The sequence below is a fragment of the Nelumbo lutea genome, chromosome 1 (genome assembly GCF_056320005.1).
Source record: "Nelumbo lutea isolate HS-2025 chromosome 1, American lotus-T2T, whole genome shotgun sequence".
NCBI classification, from domain to species: domain Eukaryota; kingdom Viridiplantae; phylum Streptophyta; class Magnoliopsida; order Proteales; family Nelumbonaceae; genus Nelumbo; species Nelumbo lutea.
Window position 1 is genome coordinate 1,772,190 of NC_142684.1, and position 24,230 is coordinate 1,796,419.

The 24,230-nt window shown below is 39.1% G+C and overlaps 1 protein-coding gene across 2 annotated transcripts in view; it reads right to left on the bottom strand.

The window, feature by feature from the left end:
* The window catches only part of LOC148873175 (lipase class 3 family protein), a 90,481-nt gene that overhangs the window by 58,579 nt on the left and 7,672 nt on the right, over positions 1-24,230 (bottom strand). Inside the window, exons 2-7 of one of the 2 annotated variants that reach the window (XM_088960241.1) lie at positions 23,727-23,766; positions 22,895-23,033; positions 17,811-18,030; positions 17,618-17,718; positions 13,783-13,904; positions 13,607-13,698 (exon numbers count right to left, since the gene is read on the bottom strand). In XM_088960241.1, coding sequence (XP_088816367.1) covers positions 13,607-13,698; positions 13,783-13,904; positions 17,618-17,718; positions 17,811-18,030; positions 22,895-23,033 — 674 coding nt within the window. In that variant the 5' untranslated portion in view covers positions 23,727-23,766. The remainder of the gene's footprint in view (positions 1-13,606; positions 13,699-13,782; positions 13,905-17,617; positions 17,719-17,810; positions 18,031-22,894; positions 23,034-23,726; positions 23,767-24,230) is intronic. The other variant, XM_088960240.1, reaches the window with a different exon arrangement.

Below are 24,230 nucleotides of genomic sequence, written 5' to 3' on the forward strand. Positions count from 1 at the left end.
ATGGCAAGCGTCTTCCCAGGAGAGAAGAAATAACACAAGAAAACCCGACCACTATCAGGGCTGACAGCGAATCTCTATAGAAAACTTCTTTCGGTCGTTCCATGATATATTCCTGCTGTTTTCACTGTAAAATTCTGGATTCTATTAATGGCGTTTTAGGGCTCCTTTTCCCTCGTGCTTGTTTATAGACGATGAAGAGTGATGATTGGAGATCCGAAATTTGAGGAGTCCTCGTTAACTGGATACCTTGTGAAGAACCTGGAACCTCTAGAAGAACACTGACGGAGATAGGATACGCAGCTATGGAGTTCAAGCCGGCTGCAACATGGAGAAGAGAGCTGGAGTTCGAAGCCAAAAAGTATGTGTTTGAAGCTTGTAGAAACAAGGGACAGGTGTGCCTGAAGATCAGGGAAGAGAAAAAAACAACTATTTATATTTACAGAGACGCAGTGATTTGGGTGAAGGGTTTTGTGGATGGAGTTATTTACAGCAAGAAAGAAGTTGGACGGAAAGGTCAGCTGAATATGGAAAGGAAGAACTTTATAGCTGAACTAAGAAACAACAGAAAGGGGTGGTTTACAGTGATAACAGAATGTCTTGGGGAAGGCAATAGGAGGTTTGTGTGTATCCCAGAAGGAAATAGGAAGACAGGTTGGAAGTGTTTTGCAGAAAAGCTACAGGAATACCTGGTATTGACGGAGATAATTAAAAAGGCTCAGCAAAAGACTTTAACGGAGAAAGCAGAGTTGGGGGAGAGTGAGAGTGTTATGGTAGGCAAGGGAGAGCAAATTACTCAGAAGGCAGTGGAGGAACAGAGTCAGTTGCTTGCTCTGTTAAATTAAGTTGGAGTTGGAAGTAGATAAACAGAAATTGAAGAACAGATTTGTGTTGATAGATGGAAAAAAGATTAATGACTGGCAGCTCGTTGCAGAGGAATTGGTGAAGAATTTTAGCATTAAAAAACCTGTTATTGTGGTTCCGTTTAGCGAAAACAGAGCCATTCTCGATCAGGGGAGGCAAAGATAGAACTTTCTTCTATCGAAACCCAGGAAGGGTTGATAGTCATCGAAGAATGGTGTATGTATTGTAATGAGAAAGATATTACAGGAGGATGTTTCAACATTAAGCTTGTTGGGGTGCCGTTCAACTTCTGGAATAAGTCGACAGTAGAGAAAATAGTCCACACGTTGGGTGGCTTGATGGAGGACTGCAGCTTCAGTGACATGATGGCGATCAAAGTAAGAATCCGTGGGATCAAGCCGGAGGAGGTGCCCCGCTTGGTGACTATCTTCTCGGAGTAACTATGGAGGAAGATTTGGGTACTGACGGAAGTGGAAGCGTCCTTGTGAAGGAGTTGTTCGAAGAAGGAAGACGAAGGTGACATGGAGGACGGAAGCACACGTGGCAGAAATATTGTGGGAGGAGAAGGAAAGGAAAAGGAAGAACTTTTCTGGGAAGAGGAATAGTCGGGTCCCAACTCCCAAGGAAGTATTGGGGGGCCACCTTGGAAAAGAAAAGAATTCAAAAAATATTAAGTTTAAAAGTCAGGTGGTCGGACCATCATACGCTGACGTGGCCAGGAGGTCGGGGCTGATGCGGGTCAGCATAAAAACATTACGAGTTTAAACCGGGCCCAGGATATTCGAGCCTCTGGGTCGAACCAGGGGGAGGGTGCATGTGACTCAATTAATGGCCACCACGTGAGGGATAATTTAGGGGCGAAGATTGCAGATGGTTGTTGGGGTCTATCATCGTCCCCAAAGAGAACTGGTTCTGCTCAAGAATCGAAGAACTCCAAAAAAGAAATCTGCCAATGGATGCCTCGGCCCCCCCTACAATGAACAGGTATTGGGGAAGAATATTACGGGTCGCCCCAATCCAAGATACTCTAGGGAACAACTGGAAGACATGGATGTGGAAGATGATGGATGGATTGACTGCGAAACTTCTGATGAGGAGGGAGACTCGACAAATGATTTTGTTGTGGGCAGATTGAACGATAAAACTGTAGTGGTTGCAAGCGAGGAAGACTTGCTTGACACTACTCTCCTTTTTGACACTGAGTAAATCAAGGGAAGAGTAACCCCTTGTATGCATCCATCTAAGTTGGTGAAGGGAGTAAATAATGTGGAGTATGTTTTGGTTCACGGGGGGATAAGCTGGAGTCGAGTAAAGATAAACCTGACCATGTAATGAACATTGGGCAGATTTTTGGTGAGCAGGTAGGCGCTTCTCGTGAACCAAGCAGAGACGACCAAAACAGGGATGAGCTACAGAGCCTAAGGAGTTTATCGAAAGATAAGCCTTTGACAGGAAATGTATCCCAACAGTTAGCTTCAACTAAGGAAACTTGCAATCCTCAGTTTCCAAGTGTAGTAAATGCGATAGGTTCCCCTGCTCCTCTGCGGATCCCGTCTCGGAGTCAAACCAAGGTATGGCAGTGCATATTAAGTCTAGTACTAATCTTATTCTTCTGTCTGCTTCCTGTGTTCCAGATTCTCAGCCAGCCGTATTGTCACAAGCTCAAGAAAACCCTGGGGTGCAGAGTTTGGAGAAAAGAAAATGTGTAGAGGGAGAGAAGGAAGTGGGGGAAAGGATTTGGAAGTTAATAGAAAGATTCTTGGAGGAACTGAAAGAATCTGAGAAAAATTACAGAGGTAGGAGTTTTGCTACTTGACAATTTAAAACAGACTTTCCAAGTACTTGAATAATATTTAATAGATGAAAATGGGAGAATTTTTAATCCCGATCCATGCAGTAACATCATTTTTAATCCATTCAGGGAAGTAAGAGTGGGGATAAAGCAGGAGAACAGAAATCTGAGAATTTAATAGAGAAGATAGGTGCCAATGGAAGTGAGCAGAAAGTGTTGAATACAGACTTGGCAGAGCAATTAGGCTGTAAAGTAAAGAAGCCGGATGATTTGAAGGGCTTTTTTAGGAATTGAAAGGAGGATGGCAAGATTAAAAAGAGAAAATTGAGTGAGGCTGAGAGGCAAAGAAAGATGTTGAGGAAGATAAAGAATTTAGTGAGAGAAAGGGGAGGAGGGGGACTAACTAAAAGGGTAGAAGAAAGGGGTAAAAAAAGAAGTGGAAATGAAGATTTTAAGCTGGAATGTTGGGGGTTTGGTGGTAGAAGGAAAAAGCCATTGATGAAGGAAGTGATAAACAGAGAGGACCCAGATATAGTGCTGATTCAGGAGTCAAAATTAATGGAATTTGATGGGAGATGGGCAAGATCTGTATGGAAGGCAAGGGGAATAAATTGGGCAATGAGCCTTGCTTGGGGTAGTTAAGGGGGAATAGTGACAATTTGGAAAGAAGAAAGTTTAGAAGGGATGGAAGAGTTGATTGGGAGGTTTACTATGTCCCTCAAGTTTAGACAAAGGGCAGATGGGTTTGAGTGGATGTTGACCATACATAAGGCCCAACTAGATATCGAGAAAGAAAAGAGCTGTGGGAGGAATTGGAAGACATAAGAGGATTGTGGGAAGGACCATGGTGCTTAGGTGGGGACTTCAATGTCATAAGATTTGTGGAGGAGACAAACAGTGGTAAGGGTGGGGGAAACACAAGTATGAGGAGGTTTAATAGTTTTATTAATTGCTTTGAACTATAGGCAAATCCTATCTGTTCGAAGTTGGATAGATTCTTATTCACAACAGATTGGGAGGAGCACTTGGGGGCAGTTACTTCTAGAACCCTGCCTAGGGTAACCAGATCATTGGCCCATTGTTTTAATGAGGGGGAATATTGGCAATAGAGGGTCATCACCTTTCAGATTTGAGAATATGTGGTTGTTCCACCTAGGTTTTAAGGAACTAGTTAAGGATTGGTGGAACGGAACTGCCCCAAGGGCCAATTGGGAGGGTATGAAATTTCATTGGAAATTGAAGGAGCTGAAAGAAAAAATTAAGGAATGGAATACCATTCATTTTAGTAGGATTAAGGAAAGGAAACAGGTTCTGATGAATCAAATTGAGGAGTTGTGCAAAGGAAAATGAAGGCACGTTTGGTGTTAGGGATAAAGAAGAGAGATGGGAACTGAGGAAGCAATTAGAGGACATACTATTTAAAGAAGTTAGCTGGAGACAAAAATCAAGGCATAAGTGGGTGGAGGGAGATAGAAATACCAAATTCTTTCATGCAATGGCCAACAGGAGAAAAAGGAAAATTTTGATCTCAAAATTGGAGTTTGATGGGGTGACCCTTACTCAACAGGGTGAGATTGCTAGGGCTTTTGTGGAGCATTTTAAGTCTATATATAGAAGGCCCCTGAATCAAAGGATCTGGTTGGAAGGTCTAGATTGGCCAAAACTTTCTGAGGAGGCAAAGGAGTGACATGAAAGAAAAATTGAGGTGGAGGAAATAAGGGAGGCAATATTCTCAATGGATAGATCTAAGGCACCAGGTCCGGATGGTTTAATGGTTTCACTATGGCCTTTTACCAAGATTGTTGGGAGATATTGAAGCAGGTTGTCCTTAAAGTTTTCAATGAATTTTATCGAAGGGGGGGTGATAAATCCATGAGTAAATTCAACTTTTATTGCATTGGTCCGAAAGAAAATGGGAGCAAGTCACCTGAGAGAATATAGACCTATAAGTTTGTACAAAATCATTGCTAAGGTATTGTAGAAGAATCAAAGAAGTACTTCCAGATCTAATATCACAGAATCAAGGGGCATTTGTGGGAAATAGCCAAATTGTGGACCAAATTTTTGTTTCTAATGAGTGTGTGGAGGATCCAAGGAGAAGCAAGAAGAAGGGGATTGTGTTAAGTTTGATCTAGAGAAAGCTTATGACATGGTTGATTGGCCGTCATAGAAAGATATAACAATCTCCCTATAAGTCTCTGAAACTGTTTCCATGCTCGATAGGTTCACCTTGGTTGTCACCTAATTTATGGTTAGGATCAATAGGGGAATCAACTGGCTTCACTCCCATTTTTCCTGTATCCTGGAGTAAATCTAGGATATACTTCCTTTGGTAAATGATGATACCCCTTTTTGAGTAGGCAACTTCAATTCCTAGGAAGTATCTTAGAGGACCTAGATCCTTCACTTCAAACTGTGTGGCAAGAAAACTCTTCAACTTTTGGATTTCATCCTTCCAGTCGCCAGTGATAATTATATCATCAACATATACTATCAAAGCAGTAATTTTACCTTCTCCTCTTTTCACAAACAATGTGTGATCAGATTGACATTGCTTGTATTCTTTCTGCTGAACCGTTGCATGGAATCTGCTGAACCAGGCTCTCGGTGATTGTTTCAGCTCGTATAAAGACTTCTTCAACCTGCACACCTTTTGTTCATTGCCTTGAGCATGAAAACCAGGGGTTGTATCATGTAAACTTCCTCTTCAAGGTCACCATTCAAGAATGCATTCTTGATATCAAGCTAATGTAGATCCCAGTCAAGATTAGCAGCAAGAGAGAATAGAACTCTAATGGAGTTCATCTTGGCAACGGGTGCAAAAGTCTCTACATAATCAACTCCGTACACTTGTGTAAACCCCTTTGCCATTAAACGAGCTTTATACCTCTCCACCGTGCCATCAGCCATATGTTTGATTGTGAACACCCATTTACATCCAGCTAGATCCTTTCCCTTAGGAAGATCTACAAGTTCCCATGTGCCATTTTTATGAAGGGCATTAATTTCTTCCTTCATAGCGTCTGTCCATTCAGGTACCGAAAGAGCTTCTGCCACATTCTTAGGGATAGGGACACTGTCAATGGATGTGAGAAAGGCTCGAAAAGAGGGTGAAATGTTTTCATAAGAAACAAAGTGGGAAATGGGGTGTTTAGTGGTGCACGATCTAAACACCTTTCCTGTGAGCAATAGAAATGTCAAGGTCATTAGCAACAGAGGTACCAATTGCAATGGGGTCAGGGACATCAATGGGAACCAAGATACCTGAGTGAGTATGACCCGCCCCCGAAGAGTTTAATGGCATTGGAGGTACAGCTTCTGGATTCTCCACAGCTCTTGAATTTGGTTGGCCTTTGTGACGACGGAAGAAGACACGAAAAGGAGGAGGATCAGGAAGAGGAAGGAGCTGAACCAGTTTCTCCTCATTCCTACTCTCCCCTTGAGGAGAAACAGGGAAAAAAGGCTCACTCTCAAAAAAGGAGACATCCATGGAAACATAGAATTTTCAAGAAACAAGATCAAAACAACGGTATCCCTTCTGAGTGAAGGAGTACCCCAGGAATATGCAAGGAATAGCACGAGGATCCAATTTTCCACGAGTGGGTGGCAAATTTTGGACAAAGCAACGACAACCAAACACACGAGGAGGAATGGGAAGAAGGGAGGCCTTAGGAAAGAGAAGCTGATGTGGGGCTTTGCACTCTAACCAACGAGAGGGCATATGGTTGATGAGGTAGGTAGCACAAAGGACAGCCTCAAGCTAAAAGCGTTTTGGGACATTCATATGGAGTAGTAAACCCCGGGCCACTTCAAGGAGGTATCAGTTCTTTATTTTAGCAACACCATTTTGTTGTGGTGTTCGGGCACAAGAGCTACGGTGAAGTGAACCACATGAAGCAAAAAATTCCGTGAGATCACTATGAAAATACTCTTATCTGACTAAAAAATTTGGATTTCAGTTTGAAATTGGGTGAAGACCATCCGCTGAAAATCTTGGATAATTTTTAGTATTTCATCCCTAGTCCGCATGGGATATACCCATGTATATCTAGAATAATCATCGATAATGGTAATAAAATACTTGTAGCCACTCTCAGTTGGTAAAGTAACAGGGCCCCACACATCAGAATGAACAATGTGAAAAGGAAATCCAGATTTATTATTTTTTGAAAGAAAATGAGTTCTACACTACTTACTCAATTGACAAGTTTGACAAGAGAAATCTGAAACGGACACCAACTTAAACAATTCTGGAAACACCACTTTCAAAGACTCAAAAGATAAATGACCAAGACGACAATGCCATAAATAAACTTAACTCTTATAGGACTGACTCTTAGACTCTATGACTTAAAGACCAGCCTTATTCTCCAGCATGTAAAGTCCATCAACCATACATCCTCTACCAATCGTCCTCCCCGAGGCCAGATCCTGGATCACACAGTAAGAAGGGAAAAAGGTCACTGAGCAGTTTAAGGAATTAGTAATACTACTAACAAAGAACAAATTAATGGGAAATTTCAGAACATGTAAGACATCAGAGAGGGTAAGGCCGAGAGGGAGAGAAATGGTTCCTTGACCAGCTATGGTAGTGTATTATCCATCAGCTAGTCTCACCTTGTCTCTTCCAGAAAGAAGGTGATAGGTTTGAAAGTAAGAGGACGTACCAGTTTTGACGCTCCAGATTCAATGATCCAAGGAGTGTCAGGGTTATGAGAAGCAACATGGAAAGTTGTGGCAGAGTTACCTGATGTAGACGCAAATGAAGTTGAGGGAGGAGCATCCATCTGACAAATTGCTCTACCATAGAGCTCTAAATGGTCACGGAAGGAATTTATAATATCCTCCCTTGGGTCAGATCCAGATGAATGTGTCTGAGTCATAGTATGAACGGGGGGTTGGTTCTCTTGAGTAGCCATGTTTGCCATAGTGTGTTTTCTTGTACCTTGCTGCCCTGACTTTTTATTCATATCTGAACCTTGCTTCTTATTCAGATCTTGAGCCCATTGCGGCTTCCCATGAAGATCCCAACATGTGTCTTGGGTGTATCGGGGTTTTTGGCAATGAGTACACCACAATTTGTCCTTGTCATCCATCTTTTTCTGAAGATCCCCCTTCTTAGAAGTATTTCCCCCACCGGTAGTAACACTCCCTTTCGCTGCCAACACAACTACATCTCCTCCAAAACTATTCATCAAATCCTTTCTACTTTCTTCTGATTGTACAAGAGCATAAACTTCCTGAACTAATGGAAGATCCTTGCTACCTAGGATCTGGACTCTGATAGATTCATATGTAGGGTTCAAACCATGTAAGAAAGCAAACACTCTCTACTGGGAGACGAGTTTTTTGTACAATTTTTTATCTTCATCACACTTCCAGTCCACACTCTGATAATGATCTAACTCCTTCCAAACAAAGGTCTAGTCTGAGTAGTACACAGATAGACATCTCTCCCCCTGTTTACAAGTAGACGATTCTGGCTGTAGCTAGTAGATTTTTGCATAGTGTCGCAGTTCCAAATATGTTGATTTTGCTTGTTCCCATATCTCATTTGCCATTTCAGCCCACATAAAATTATTTCTTATTTGAGGTTGCATAGCAACTAAAAGCCAAGACATGGCCATGCTGTTTTCCTGGTTCCATCTGTCATTATTCAGCACTCCCAGAATGTGGTTCTTTGATTCTCCCATTAATATAACCTATCTTTCCCCTTGCAGTGATGTACAGCTTGATCCCTCTTTACCACTCTAAATAAGTTAAACCATCAAGAGGAATAACAGCCATGGGAAAGGATAGGTCCACACCTCCACTCATTCCATTCAGCATTGAGGAAACACCGGATGTAACAGAATCTTCACCACTCATGATTTCAAATTCAAAGACAACTCTTAAATGGGGTACACAGCCTTAAAGAAATTCAACACTGAGGGGGAACAAAAAAAAAAAAAATTCTTCAGAAACACACCTCCTTTTGAAAAAACACAGTTGTTGTAACAGCACTAACAGGTCATCCCTTGACTTACAAGCTCAACACAAGTGTTGCCACAGTGCATACAGGTCATCTCTTGACCTATGCATCAACAAGACTACTGTTACAGCAAGTACTGGTCACTTTCTGACCTTCAGTTCACCATAAAAGCTGCTGTTGCAGCACACGAGAGGTACTGGTCACTTTCTGACCCACAGTTCACCATAAAAGTTGTTGTTGCAGCACACAAAAAGGTCCTCACGGCCTACAGTTTCACAGGGATCAATCAACCCCACAAAAAAGGAAAGAAAGAGGTGCTGATCACCTCACATCCAATCGGAAAACCTAGTACAGGTTCTGCCCTGGCACACGACCAGAAAAAAAAAGGTAAGAGAGAGAGAGAAAAGTTACTTCAATGTGTGAGATCTTCAATCAGCCGAACAGCAGATGAGGGCAGCAGATCTGGAAATCTGGTGCGAAGAAGAAAAAAAAACTGTTCACTCGACTTCTCCTTTCAGATCTGATAGTCCCACTCCGATACCATGTTATGCAGGAGATAATAATGGAAAAAGAGAAAAGAAGAGAGAAGAGAGAACTGAGAGCAAAAAGATACTGCTGGCGGCACAGCTTTTTTAATACATATACTAGGGCGACAGCAACTAAAATAAAAAGGAGTAAAAGTACAATAATACCCCTGCGGTACTATACATAGGAAAAAATAACAGCTGTTAACAGTCTCCAAGTGTAGAGAGGAGGGTGGCTTGGAATTGGGTAATATTTAGAAGAAAAATGAAGCCTTGTTGGGTAAATGGTTGTGGAGGTCTGGAGGGGATAGGGATAAGATGTGGACCAAGGTAATATTGAGTCTTCATGGACAGGCAGTTGATGGCTAGGACTCTAGGCTTGTGGCAAGGACTAGCATGGCCTCTCCTTGGAAATCCATACATGCAATTCTTCCCTCGTTTCTGCAATACATCAGGTATGATCTTTGCTCTTGGAATCAAGTTAAATTTTGGGAACATTTGTGGGTGGGGGATGTACCCCTGAAAGACCAATTTCCCTCTTTATTCTCCCTCTCCCATTTCAAAGGCAAGTGTGTGTCTGATTTTTTGGTCCCTTCTAAGTCAAATTTTGGGTATGATTGGGATTTGAGTCTTAGGAGAGGCCTTAGGGAGTCAGAATTGGGAAATGTTGTGGATTTAATTCAGATTTTGAATGTGGTGGTTTTGGACCTTTCAAAAAGGGATAGAAGAATTTGGACTTTGTGCCCCTCTGGGGCCTTTTCTTGTGCTTCTTTCTTTAAGTCCTTGGCACAACAGACCAACAATTCTATCCAGTCTTTCCCAGTTAAGGAAATATGGGGTAGGCCAATCCCTCCAAGGATTGGAGCTTTTTGTTGGGAGGCATTCCTGGAAAGATGTAACACATGTGATTTACTCCAAAAGAAAAGGCCAAATTGGTGCTTGTCCCCAAATCGGTGCACCCTCTGCAAGGCTAATGGTGAAAGCTCCTATCACTTACTAATTTCCTGTCCTTTTGTTTCTGATATATGGGAATGGCTTATTTCTTTATTTGGTTGCAGGTGGACCCCTCCACCATATATACGAAGCTTGTTTGCCACCTCTTTCCTTAGTTGGCCTAAGAAAAGGGGTAAGGTTATGTGGAGGTGTGTGAGGGCTGCTATTTGTTGGACTATATGGGAAGAGAGGAGCTCTAGGACCTTTTCTAATAAGGAAAGGAACAAAGAAGTACCATTGAGGTAATATTGGTTAGGGTGGTGCACTATCTGAAGTCTTTGGATATGTTTGCTGATGTCTCTATAGTTATGCTACTGAATAGCTGGCTGGAAGTGGCAAATTCTGCTCCTCTCTCATCAGGTGCCTCTCCATTATGGTCTCCACCAGGCCCAGGGTGTGTAAAATTAAATTTTGATGGCAGTAGTGAAGGTAATCCTGGGCCCTCGGGTATTGGTGGGGTGTTCAAAGATGAGAATGGAAAGGTGATTTCTTTGTTTTCAGGCCCCATTGGGAATGGGGACTCTCTCAGAGCTGAGATATGTGCTTTAATGGAAGGTTTACAAAAAACAAAGGAGATGAGTATTAATAGGCTAATTGTTGAAGGAGACTCAAAGCTGGTTACAAAAGGACAATGGACTGTGGAAATATGCAAATGAAAGAAGGGAAGATAAACAGTTAACTAGGGGGATGGAGGTTCAATTTCAATGGGTGAAGAGGATTGCAAAAGCTTTTGCAGATACATTGGCGAAACAAGGGGTGGGAAGGGAACAGATGTTTTGGGCCGTATTGTAATCCTCTTTTCTTTTTTTCTTTTTACGGGAGAGTTAAGTCTCTTTACCTCTACCCGAATTATTGTAACTTTATTATCCATTAATACATCGATTTCTGTTATTGATAAAAAAAAATGGTACAAAGCCCAAAGCGAAAATGATAATCAAGTGGAGTTACACCTATGGAAGATCAATAATGCAATTGTATCCCAAATATGGGAACTATTGATGATTCCAATACAGGGATTTCAAACAGTTATGGAAATATGTGACTATCATGAAAGATTTACCAGCAATCCAATGATTCTATAAAGTTCCAAATTAAATTCATGTCTTCCCAGGTTGGAAAAAGAAATGATACAGGAGCATTATGCTTGCTTTATAGTTTTGTGGTCTAGGTATGAACAGGTTCATATTGGGGAGGCAAATTATGAAGAGCCTGAATAAAATTAGTGATGAAAGAAAGGTAATGCAGTGACTATGAGGTTGGAAGGGCCAAGGTTCCAAGTACCAATACAATGTGTCTAATATGGGGCATACCCTATCAGTTTCTGAATCCATCGATATTCAAAATACATATGCAATGGAAGTTTAATCATTTGTAATATATTGTAACAATCTTAAGCCTATTTCCAAACAGTCAAAAGAAAACAATTAAAGGGGTGAGTATTGAGGCTTGGAAATGCACAATATGCAATTTTTTTCATATTGTGCATCTCAATACTTTGAACCTTGGGAAGAGCCAACATTTTCTTAAAAAGGGGATAATTCTTAATATGGATACTGTCATTAGAGAGTTTCTCAAAGAAGAAAGACTGGTAACCTCACTGGATAATTTTGAAGGGAAAAGATAACTAGAATCATCTTTCTTGGCTGGTCTCTGAAGAATGTGAGGAGCTAGGACATATTGCACCACACTACAAAACATCATTTTATATACTGCAAGCAAATGAATGTATCACATGGTCACTAAATGCCTGGTTAACCTACCACAATGGATCAGAGAAAGAGCTCTAATAAGGAATACCAGGCTACTTTTGATAAATATGAAAGAGATTATTAAGTTGATCATACTCCTATACTAAACCCGCATTGCAACCATCCCAGTCCACTACCCTGACAAACGAGATACAACACCTTGTTCAGCATATGATATCGAATACCAGTCCACATTTACTGCTATTGTTTCATCAAATTTGTAACCCTATTATCATTCTCCAATCAACTAGCTTTTGATTCTTAATTTCAGTGCCTAAAGCTATATGACTGGAACCTACTCTCATTGGTCTTATTCTTAGAAACAAGTTAACAAAGGTTTTTAAGGACTGAAGTCATAGTTGTGGTGCAATAAGCAGCAATGACCTAAAGCTATTCAACCAAGCTTTATTAGGAAGTTGGTTGTGGAGATTCTCAACTGAACCAAATAATCTTTGGAGGAAAGTGACAGAGCCTAAGGAACAATGTGTGGGATACTGGACCACTCCCTCAAACGTATGGAAAAGTGTGGAAAGGAATATGTAAGGCAGCCAGATAGTTCTCTGATTGCATCAGATTTAAAGTGGGAGATGGAAGAAAAGTTAGATTCTGGTCAGACCACTGGATTGGTGACAGCCCCCTAAAAGAGTTGTTTCCTGACTTATCAATGTGGCCTCAGACAAGGAAGCCTTAGTAGCAGATTCTTTCAGACTTCAGGAGAACAGACTGTGTTGGACTCCTTCCTTTAGAAGAAGCTCCAATGACTGGGAAATTCAACAGGTTGCAGATCTTCTCCCTGTTACAAAGCCAGTAGCTAAACCTCCACTCCCAAGATGCAAAATTCTGGAACGGGACCAAAACTGGTGTCTTCACAGTTAAAATCTTTCTACTATAAGCTAGTGGGGAGGACTGAAGTTCCTTTTCCTAGTCGTGCCATTTGGGGGAATCTGGCTCCTTCAAAAACTAAGTTCCTTGGTTGGATTGCAGCTCTGGAGAGGTGTTTGTCTAAGGAGATGTTGATAAAAAAAGGCATGAATATTTCAGATCTTAGGTGCTGTTTATGCAATGAGGAGGTGGAGTCTGTTGGACATCTTTTCCTCCATTGTAAGTTTAGTTCTGCAGTATGGAGCCACTTTTTGAAAACTCTGAATATGAGCTGGTGCATGCCAGCATCAGTTAAAGCTCTATTGGAAGAGGGGCGGATTTCTGGACTTCCCAAAAAGGGAGACTTTGCTGGGCTTCTATCCCTCCAGCAGTGCTTTGGGCTGTGTGGTCAGAAAGAAACAGAAGGATGTTTGAAAACAAATCCACTTCTAAAGCCGAGGTCATCAATTCAGCCATAGATGCCATTAGGAGCTGGTTGTCAATACATGCTGAATTCAAAGATTTTACATCTGATTATACTTTTTTGAGAGTGACCTTTTTTTGAGGTCCTTTTTTGTACAGTTACTCATTGTACACAGGACCAGTTATTAGTACAATCATAATTTACCTTCTTTCAAAAAAAAAAAAAAAACAAACCTCAAAATTAAAAAGAAAAAAAAAATGAAAGAATGCATAGGCATACCTTAACATAAAGATAATTTCCAAAGACAAGTACACCAAACAAACTAAAAGAACATATAAACACAAATAAAGCATAGTATATTATAATTAAAAATCACAAACTATAAACTTTGATAAATACATATTGACAAATTATAAACAAATAATTCACAACCTGTTACGAGTCCATGGGGTTAATACCCCTTGCCTATAGAGCCATGAACAAGGAAATATGACAGGATTTCTTCCAAAATCAAGCAGTGGACCCTGCACCGAAACTGAACTAAATAAGATCCTATTGCCTTAGCTTGAGGTCATGATGTTGTACTAAGAAATGCTTCACCACAGGACCGTGTAGGCAGCCTCAGCAAAGTGATGAAATGCAGCAGCCTCTCGAATAAGCTCTCCTGGTACCTCCATAAGCTCTTCATATGACTGTGTGAGTTCACTATGTTGCTGCAATAAAGCAAGTCCTGAATGCAAAACCATAATTTCAAATGGAATAATCTATGATAACATAGATATATGATATGCAGATCGAGTGACTAAAAGAAAGTAATCTAAGCAGAACAATGCAGAAAATAGAAGGAAGAAGATAAGAAGAGAAAAAGGAAGAAAAGAGAGAAAAACAGTTAGAGGAAGAAGAATTCTCAGGGTGCATGCACAGCTCCCTGTTTTACATAGTGCTGGAAAACAACATAAGAAAGAACAGAATATCCCTGCCACATGATAGATGATAAACCCTATGCAAATGACATGACTACCCTCCTTTAAACATTACATTCCTCAACACTCCTACTCAAGCTAAGAATAGATGTTAGCCATGCTCGTTTCACTTACAAAATGCAGTAATTTTGAATTAAGAACCCTATTTGAGATATAAAAATACCTTCCTTAGATTGTATCAATATTGACATCTTCTCTCTCTCTTATATCACCATAACTTTCTCTAGAATTTGCCACAGGATCAGTAAAATCATTCCTTGCTTCCCTCTCTTCAGATCTATGCTCCACCAGCTCTCTTCTCTTAAATTCTTCTAAGTAATTTTCTATCAACTCCCAAATCCTCTCTCCTTTCCTCTTCTTTAAATGATCTTGTCACCTTTTCCTATTCAAAGGTTTAGAATTCACTTGTCCTCTCTGTTGGATTTTCTGTTGAAAGTTCCCCGTCGTTGTTTCAACATTGTGATCACTCCAATTATTCTGTTGTTTTTCCCTATGTAGTTCGCCAGATCTAGAAGAGAGAAGGGAGAAGAGAGAAGAGAGAAGAGAGGAGAGAAGAGAGAAAAAAGAGATCTATTCCAAGAACTGTAGCTGGCAGCGCCTAAGTTAATATTTATATTTAGGGTGACAGCTCATAACTAATACATTGAGGAAAAGACAAAAAAACCCCTTAGTAGGCCACAGGCCTCTACATACACATTACAACACTCCTCCTCAAGTCGGAGCATATATGTCAATCATGCCCAACTTGTCACACAGTTCATTATGTCACAAATAGTGAAGACCCTTTGTAAGGACATCAGCTAGTTGTTCCTTGGAACTGATGTAAGGAGTACAAACTTCCCCCTTTTCAAGTTTCTCCCTTATGAAATGCTTGTCGACTTCAATGTGCTTGGTCCTGTCATGAAGAACTGGATTGCTGCAATATTAATGGCTGCCTTGTTGTCACAGTAGAGAGACATTGGGCCATCAACCAAGAGGCCTAACTCTCCAATCAAATTCTTCACCCATAGTACTTCAGCAACTCCATGTGCTATGGCCCTATACACGGCCTCAGCACTAGATCTGGCCACTACACTTTGCTTTTTGCTTCTCCAAGTGACCAAGTTCCCACCAACAAAGGTACAATATCCACTAGTTGATTTCCTATCATCAACTGCTCTCTTCAGATTGGACTAGAGCATATACTTCCTGAATTGGAGGAAATTCCCTACTTCCCAAAATCTGCACCCGGAGAGGCTCATAAGTCAGGTTCAGCCCATGTAAGAAAGCAAAAACCCTCTGTTGGGAGACAAGTTTTTTATAGTCCTGTGCATCTTCATCATTCCTCCAGTCAATGGTTTGATAAGTCTAGTTCCTTCTAGATAGATGTAAGGGCTGAGTAGTATGTAGATAGGCTACGGTCCCCTTGTCTACACGTAGATGATTCTGCTTAAAGTTGATAAATCTTGGCAAAATGCCTCTGTTCAGAATAGGTTTTATTGGCTTGTTCCCAAATTTCACAGGCTGTGTCAGCCCATATGAAAACATATCAGATATGTTGTGTGGAAACATTGTAAAAATTATAGACATGGTGGAAACATTGTGAAGTACGAAAAATTATAGTATGATATTTATGAAATGATAAAAAAAGCATAGATACACCCTTCAATGTTATTATCTTGTTCTAAACCATCAAACAAAACTAAGAGACTAAGGTTAATAGACAAAATAATACCCTGAAAAGTTGTCCCATAAACTTTAAGAGTCAAAACTACATAAAAGAATGGAATGATGAAAAACATTGAACTCATATAAAGTAGAAGTAATTCTAATAGACTAACCAAATAAATTATTGCATGGACAAAAAGTAAGACTTGACTCTGTTTCTGAAAAGAATTTTAAGCTGGCTCAACATGGTAAAATTGTCCAGTAGGTGAGTAATACTACTGCTACTCCATGTATCTATAATATTGTCGCATAGCATTTTGTGTACATCACAGTGCACTGGTAGTTTTCACTAGGGAATATGTCAATTCCAGTAATATTTCATCTGATATGGCCAACATTAGTTGATTTGAGAGCCAATTAGTTCTGATAAACCTCTCAAAGTTCTTTAGGTAAATGAAGAAGAAGAATAAAGAGTAGATTGCAGCAGCAACAGAAGAGATGGTTACAAACTGTCCAGTATATTCCCTGCTTTGATACTATGTACAGATTCTGTATATGGTGTCCAGAAAGAGGTAGAACAAATAAAATAAAAGGACATAGAGGGGAGAAAACCCTGCAAGAACAGGACTTCCAATTGAGGACAAAAACATAACTCAGCCAGTTGGCCAGGTGTCCTTTTTATAGATTTCTTATATCTGAAATCAAATTACAATAACACCCCTGATTATGAAACTACTGTGTCCTAAGCTAACCCATTTATATACTCCAGATCCAAATAAGAGTAAAGATCATACATACATAAATAATAAATACTAAAATGCACAACATGCCCCAACAGCACCCAAAACAATAGCCAATCTCCATAGAAAATAAAAAAAGCATTTAACTGAACCTTGAACACCAGTTCCAAAAATATTTCTTGGCCTCTGATCGATCATAACTCCTATTTCTCTGGTTTTCTTGATTTTGGGCATAAGTTCATAGAATGCCCTTGTAGGTTGCAAATCTCACCAAGAAATTCTCCAATATCTTCCAAAAAACCAGGTAATTTGATCTAATACTGTTTAGCACTTCAAATCCCCATATGCATTGCTGATCCTAGTAGCAAATGGGCCTCATGCATGGATAAGAGAATGAGAAACCTACTCAAATACCAAGATGTCTAATATGCAGATCAAATGTCTAAAAAATTAAGTAATATAAGAAGAAAAGTTTAAGAAAATATAAGGAAGAAGAGAAGGGAGAGAAGAAAAGAGAGAAAAACAATTATAGGAAGAGGAATTATTGAGGTGTTGCAACCCCCTTTTCTACTGTGCTGGAAACAACATTAGAAGGACCGAAATGCCCCTGTCCACCTGGCTACATGGTGACCCCACTTAAATGACTTAACTGCCCTCCTTTAAATACTATGTTCCTCAACAAACATAATGTAAAGATGCATTATAAATTGTTTTAAATATCAAAATAAAAAGCACTAGACAATCCATCTCATTTATATGTATCAGGACTAATGTGTTAAACAGAAGAAAGCCCAACAAATCAAGGTACTGAATGTCAGCAGGGTTAAACACGGTCAACTGTAACAGTCTGCATACAGAATGTCAATATTAGTAAAGCCTCATTAGTGAATGTTGATCTTGTGACTTTCATACAGTAAGAATGTTGGTGAGGAAAAGAAAATATACTACGTATGAACCAAAGTCAAAAAAAGAGTGCTCTTAAAAGCTAAATATACACAAAATTTAATAACTAATGCAAATTTGCATCATAATAGTAAATACAAGAAAACATCCCAAGTATGAACAAGAGTGACCTGCCAAGAATTCCAAATGTCCAGTGCCTGATGCACGATAAGTAACAAGATCACCCAATAGCTGTGCCACCAAGTAAACCTCATCTTCCTCCAATACACTCCTGGGAAAATGAAGAGAAGACACAACAACATACAGGAAGAAGAGGATCATATGACTGATACTAAATTGATATCACTGATCAAATGCACCTACAGGTATTTGACACGCCCCAGACAGCACAAAGCCTCACGAATTCCATGATCAAATACCTCCCGGTAATGGGCTTTCCATACATTGTCATGAGTTTCATAAAAGGACCGCCATTTTAATATATCAAATCCCGTAAAGCATTGTATAACTACCATAAAGGACACTGATATCAGATATAAGAGCAGTAAATTTTGCTTCCAGCTTTCAGTATTGGGGTCTCTCCCTGTAAAGAGAAACATGACTTGAAGTGATGCTTGCATTTTATGATTTGGCAACACAAGAAAAGAAGATTGATCTTAAGCAGAAAATAATTTTTTTATGCATGAAAGTAGCAAAACCCCAGAAATCATCAAGGTTTTGACAGCTAGAAAAGAGAATTTGTGGTAAACGCAAGTCAAAAACCTCCTCACCCTCTCATATCCCAAAATCAAGAATTGGTTACCTTCACCATCACAGTCCATTACCATAAAGACATAAACCAGGAATGAAAACAAGGAAAAAGGTCAATTGGCTGATAATACTCCCCCACCCCACCCCACACACACACACACAAAATAGGTATTTAGAATATAGACACAGACAAGGATGCTAGCGGTTGGGGCTAGGGGTGTCAATTGGACTGGACTTGGTCCAACCCGATCCAGTCCAATGCAAGTCCATTACAGATGGACCTAGTTTCAATGAATATTTTGGACCATTTTGAACTGGTCCAGTTCAATGTCTGGACCATTTAATCTGTTCAAATTCATGTTAATTTAGATTGGTTCCAACTCAAACCTGATCCACTGGCACCTGTATTCTTATCTTCTACCAATGGACCAGATGTTGGCCCAATCCAATATAAATTCATTACGGATCAACCAGGTCCAGTCCAATGTCTTATTGGTCCGTCCAATCCGTCCAAATTGATTTTGATTTGGACAGAGTCCAACCCAAAACCTGTCCATTGACACCCCTAGTTGGGGGACAGCCTCGTATCCAGACATTTTTTTTATTATTCTTATTCTTTTTTTAACCTCATCTAGAAAGGGTAAATCATCTCACTGACATGCCAAATTAGAAAAATGAGGCCACTTAAAAGTAACCAAATATTGTTTTTAGTATACAAAATAATAATATTACTTGTAGAATGAAACAGAAATGAAGGAAAATACCAACATAACTTATAAGCAAAAGAAATAACAATTCCAAATTATGTTCTAAAGTTTTGGCATGCACTTGTTGACAACCAGAGCAGGAGAAGTCGATAACAAATGGGCACCATCAGATGCTCAAAAATCTGAATTTCAAATATAAGTTAGGAGTTCAAATAAGTCCTACACAATTACAGCAAAGTAGTATTATACAATTCACCAAAATAAACAGGGAGGCATAAATCTCAAAGAACATAAAAATGTCCATGTTTTCATTCAGAAAATGGGAAAGAGTTGTAGAGTTTGCCCTTGCCCAATATTGTTTTGATCAGCAAAAGCCTGCCCTTGCCCAACATTCTCCTATCAATGGTGTTATTCACCAGACTTTTTTTTCTTTCTTTGTTTATAGTTAAAAAAGTATATTGTATTCATTGGCAGTAAAAACATTGCTAGCCAAAAGATAGATAGCAATAACAATTACAAGCGGCTCACAGCTGGCATGACATAGAGATTTCTCTGTTTACAATTTTACAATTCATTCCCAGGCCCAAGCATTCCCCAAAGAAGACTCTTCTTCATCACCATGGTTTTTGCTAAATTGCCAGCAAGGCAACAGGCAATCCATGGGATCAACCTGAACAAGCAGTTTATGTTTCTACCAATTGCTTTGGCTTCTCTAACAATAAACCATAAAGTCCAAGAAATCTCTTCTCCTGTACACATCCAATGGATGACAACATGACAATTGTTCAAAGCTTCCAATTTTATTCCTTAAATTATGGCCATATGAGTTCATCCTTCAATGGATTGCCATATCATGATGGTCCTGATAAGCCAAGTAGGATACTTCCTCTATCATCTCTTACAGCCCCTCCTATTTGTCATTCACCTGGTTTGCCCAAGCTGAAACCATCAAAGTTTAAATTTTTAGTTTGCCCGTGTCAGGAAACCTCCGCTCCAATATTTTGGGTCGATTCCTAATGGAAAAAATCAGCTATAATTTGCTAGCCTCTAAATAGTCCATCTGTTGCGACACCCATGCATTCTTCACTTGCCAACACCCAATGTATTATTTTTTTTTATCAATAACAGAATTTCATTAGAAATGTTTAAAAATTACAAGATAGGGAGAGGTAATCTTTCTTAACTCTCTACAGACAAAAATTCTATTACAATTGAGCCCAAAACAATTGGTTCCTCTTAGACCTTGTTTTGATAAGACATCAGCAAGCCCATTTGATGCCCTCTTAACCCAACTGAATTGCACTTAGATATCTTGAGTCATCCACTTGAATCTCTTTTTTTCTCATTATTGAAAGTCCAGAAACCTTTTTCTTCCTTTTGCAACCACTCCAATACTAGCTTTGAATCACCTTCTACAATCATCTTTCTCACATTCAAATCCTTTGCCTTTTGCAATCCTTCCATGACAGCCATAATCTCAGCATTCTCACATTCACTTCCTTCCATTTGTTCATGATATCACCTGTTGAGAAATCAGATAAAATCTTCATAGGTTTTACACAATGAACCACTCTCACCATAATGCTTTCACCATAAAGACTCCATTTGTGCTTCAAAATGATTTGGTAGAGACGCAGAACCAGGGTTCTACAGAAGATGAAAGGTCAGGGGTTAGCGTTATAAATTTGAAAAGTTCCAAGCCGCTGGATCAAAAGGATAATAACTTTTCAAATTTTGACCCAAGTGGGACCGGACTAAATGTTAAGAATTGAACTGGACCAAGCCGGGCAGTCCAATGGCTGGCTCAACCCAATAGAGGACCAGCTCATCCTCATTTTTAAGGGAAAATTCCCGATCGGTACCCTATACTTTGGCTCAAGTGACAATTTGGTCCCCAACTTTAAAATGCGACAATCCAGTACCCAAACTTTCAAAATGTGACAATCTAGTACCTACCGTTAACCAGTCCGTTAATCAGCCGTTAAGTGACACTTGAAAAGTCAAAAATGCCCTTCGAATGCCATCTAATTCTCTTTATCAACCATCCAAACGTTGACAAAAAACTGAACAGTCCCAAATCCTAGCCTCTTCTATTCAAAAAAGTTGGTGACTGTTTAGAAGAATCTATAATTTGGGACTGTTTATTTTATTGTCAATGTTTGGATGGTTGATAAAGAGAATTAGATGGCATTCTTAGGACATTTTTGACTTTTCAAATGTCACTTAACGGATGATTAGCAGACTGGTTAACGGCAGGTACTGGATTGTCACATTTTGAAAGTCCGGATACTGGATTGTCACATTTTGAAAGTTTGGGTACTGAATTGTCGCATTTTAAAGTTCGGGGACCAAATTGTCAATCAAGCCAAAGTACAGGGTACTTATCAGGAATTTTCCCCATTTTTAAGTAGAGGTTACCCTGCTCCAAGCAAAGAAGTGGAAAACTCAGAGGATGTCGAATGAGAAACAACACGTCTACTGGGGAGATGACCGAGGTGTATGGCAGGGGTAAGTTTAAGTGTTTTGCGACAAAATATTCGTATGCAAGAGGGGAGTCTTTAGAGGACAGGCAAGGTACATTCCAAGAGAGCCTTTGCGCTCTTTCAACTTTGGTACAAATTTGTGAAGGGGCTAGGGATTGCGGAGTTTTGGAGGCTACAACATTGTTGTCTCGTCCTGTTAGGACTGAGGAAGATTCAAGTTGGCTATTAGGTGTGGAGAAAGAATTGCTTGATGTCATCGTCCTTGGCCATAATGTTTCGGATGCTCGATCGACAGTGAAGGAATACTTTGTTGACCCCCTTTTACGTTATGAGTTTGATGGAAAAGGACCACAAAAATTCAATTGTTGAAGAAGGGGGATACACCTGTATCAACTGAGGTTGAGAACCAGCTCTCATCAATATCTCCTTAGGACGGACAGAATTCAAAGGAAGGGAGATAGCTAAAGATTCTGACCAGGTCTCAGAAATCTTAGTGGGGAAACTAGGCAGAGATCTTGGTAGGAAGACACGGGCCAAGGAAATCTGGTTCAATGAAACAGCATTCTTCTTGTGCAAGACATGTTCTCCTTCCACCCCTTTCAATGAGATCTATTAGTTACTGTACATCTTGTCCTTTGTTCTCAAATAACCTAGCAGTTCTCTCATCCCAAAACTCAAAAATAGAAACTTACTAAATTTCCACCATCTTATTTCAATTGAAAGAAGATTAAATAACTCTTAAACTAATTTAACAACTCTCGAAAAAAACTTATTTAATAACTCTGAAACTTCAAACATAAGCAACTATAAGTACGCAAATCAAGAACAATCAAAAGAGGTTTATTAATATGGGATTAGTCTCTTTCTTCTTTTGATCATTTCTCATGTTATTGATACAAAAATCAGAAAAATATCAGCTTGGTGAAATTCAGAGGGGAAACCCACAAATCTAATCTCTCAATGTAATGGTAAACGGATCTCAATATTGGAAGCCAATCTCAAATCATCAATTGATATAAAATCATTTTGAAATAATCTGGGGAAAGCACCCAATAAACCACCTTAATCATGATCAAATCAATGATTATTGTCCTAAAAGGCACTGGGCATTCTTTCTTCCTAAAGACACCAAAGGATGGCGAATCCTAAAGTTTTTCAAGGACAAGTTGGTGAAATTCATCCGTGGGAATGTACATTCATAAACAAGAACCCTATTACGAGACCACCATGCAATATTCGAAATAAAATAGATTATCATGTCAGGTCTTTCAACTGACTAAGTTGTAATGCAGCTGCATGTATAATTATTTATGTAACAGAAGTTTTCTGTATCTAGTTCTATATGTTGAATTTATCTCTTCTACATCATCATGTCCAGCCAATAAACAGATGGTATTGTAATTCGTGCTAGGAATTACAGGACATTTTCGTTATACAGATTCTCAACAGAATTCACCATATATATAGTTCGGAAGCTTGATAAGCATCAAGACAAACTGCAATTTACCTAGAAAGCAGTCACTTGATTTTCCATAGTGAGAAATATAATTCACTGCAATGATCATTAAATAAACTGCTCCCATAAATTGCAAAACGGTAATCATCATTGCAAACCGTGTCCACCATAGCCATCTTTTATACCTCATCTGTCCATCACTCAAGGTGAAATGATATTGCATTTGGTTAGGAAGTCATTCAGAAAATACTTCAATTAACATATCAGAATATATAATAATATGGTGAGATATCACTAGATGACCAATGCAGGAACAGAATTAGCCACTTATGGCACAGTTGTTTGATGTGATTTAAGACAAGGAGGATTCAATATCTTCTGAAACGGTAAAGCTCCCTATTTTTTTCTTGTTTTATTTGTTTTTTTATTGGTCTCCGAAGGTACTGTATTACTAGTTGTAACTTGCTGTTGCAAATTTCATTTTTACCTTAATGGACCTACCCCTTTTAATTCACATAACTCCTAATGCAGTTCCATACCCCATTATTCTTCCAGCCAAGGTTCGAAATATGAGTATCATAAAGACTATCACAAAGGCAATTTTAAGAGACATATCAGGATATGTTTAAGAAACACATGGATACAGTGGAAAACTTGAAATGACTAGCAACATATCAGTTTAAGAAACAATATAGTAAGGAAAATCAAATAAATCCGAGAATACATTAATAGCACTAAATCTAAGTCGAAATGACTAGACATAAGGTATATACACATTAGAAACATACATTAATAGTTTTTTTTTTTTTTGAAGAATGAAAGTAGTTTTACTAAATCAAATATCAATAGTACAATCAGCCTAGGAGGAAGCACGAGATGTTACCCCCCCGGGACTGAACCATATACACCAAGACTGCCCAGGCCTGAGACACAATTACAAAGTAGCTTTATTAGAAACATACATTAATGGTTTATGTGAAGTGTCAAACACAAGAATATATATATATATATATATATATATATATATATATATATGTGTGTGTGTGTGTGTGTGTGTGTGTGTGTGTGTGTATTGGAAAATGGTATAATAATAAAAATATTGTTTAAATCTGAAAATTTAGCAATTTCCATGATCAGTTAATTAATTTATTTCTTTTCTAATTTTTAAGTTGATATAGCATTTCTGATTTTTTTTATAATTATATAGCATTTCTGATTAACTAAGAATGTTCTTAAATAAAATGTAAATAGAGGAGAAACAAATAGGAAATCAGTTCAGATTGATTAGAGAGAAGAAGGAAAGAATGACAGTTGAAACCGATAGGAAACCAATAATGTGCATATGGAATTACCAAAATTCCCCTGATTTCACAAAATAAATAATGAT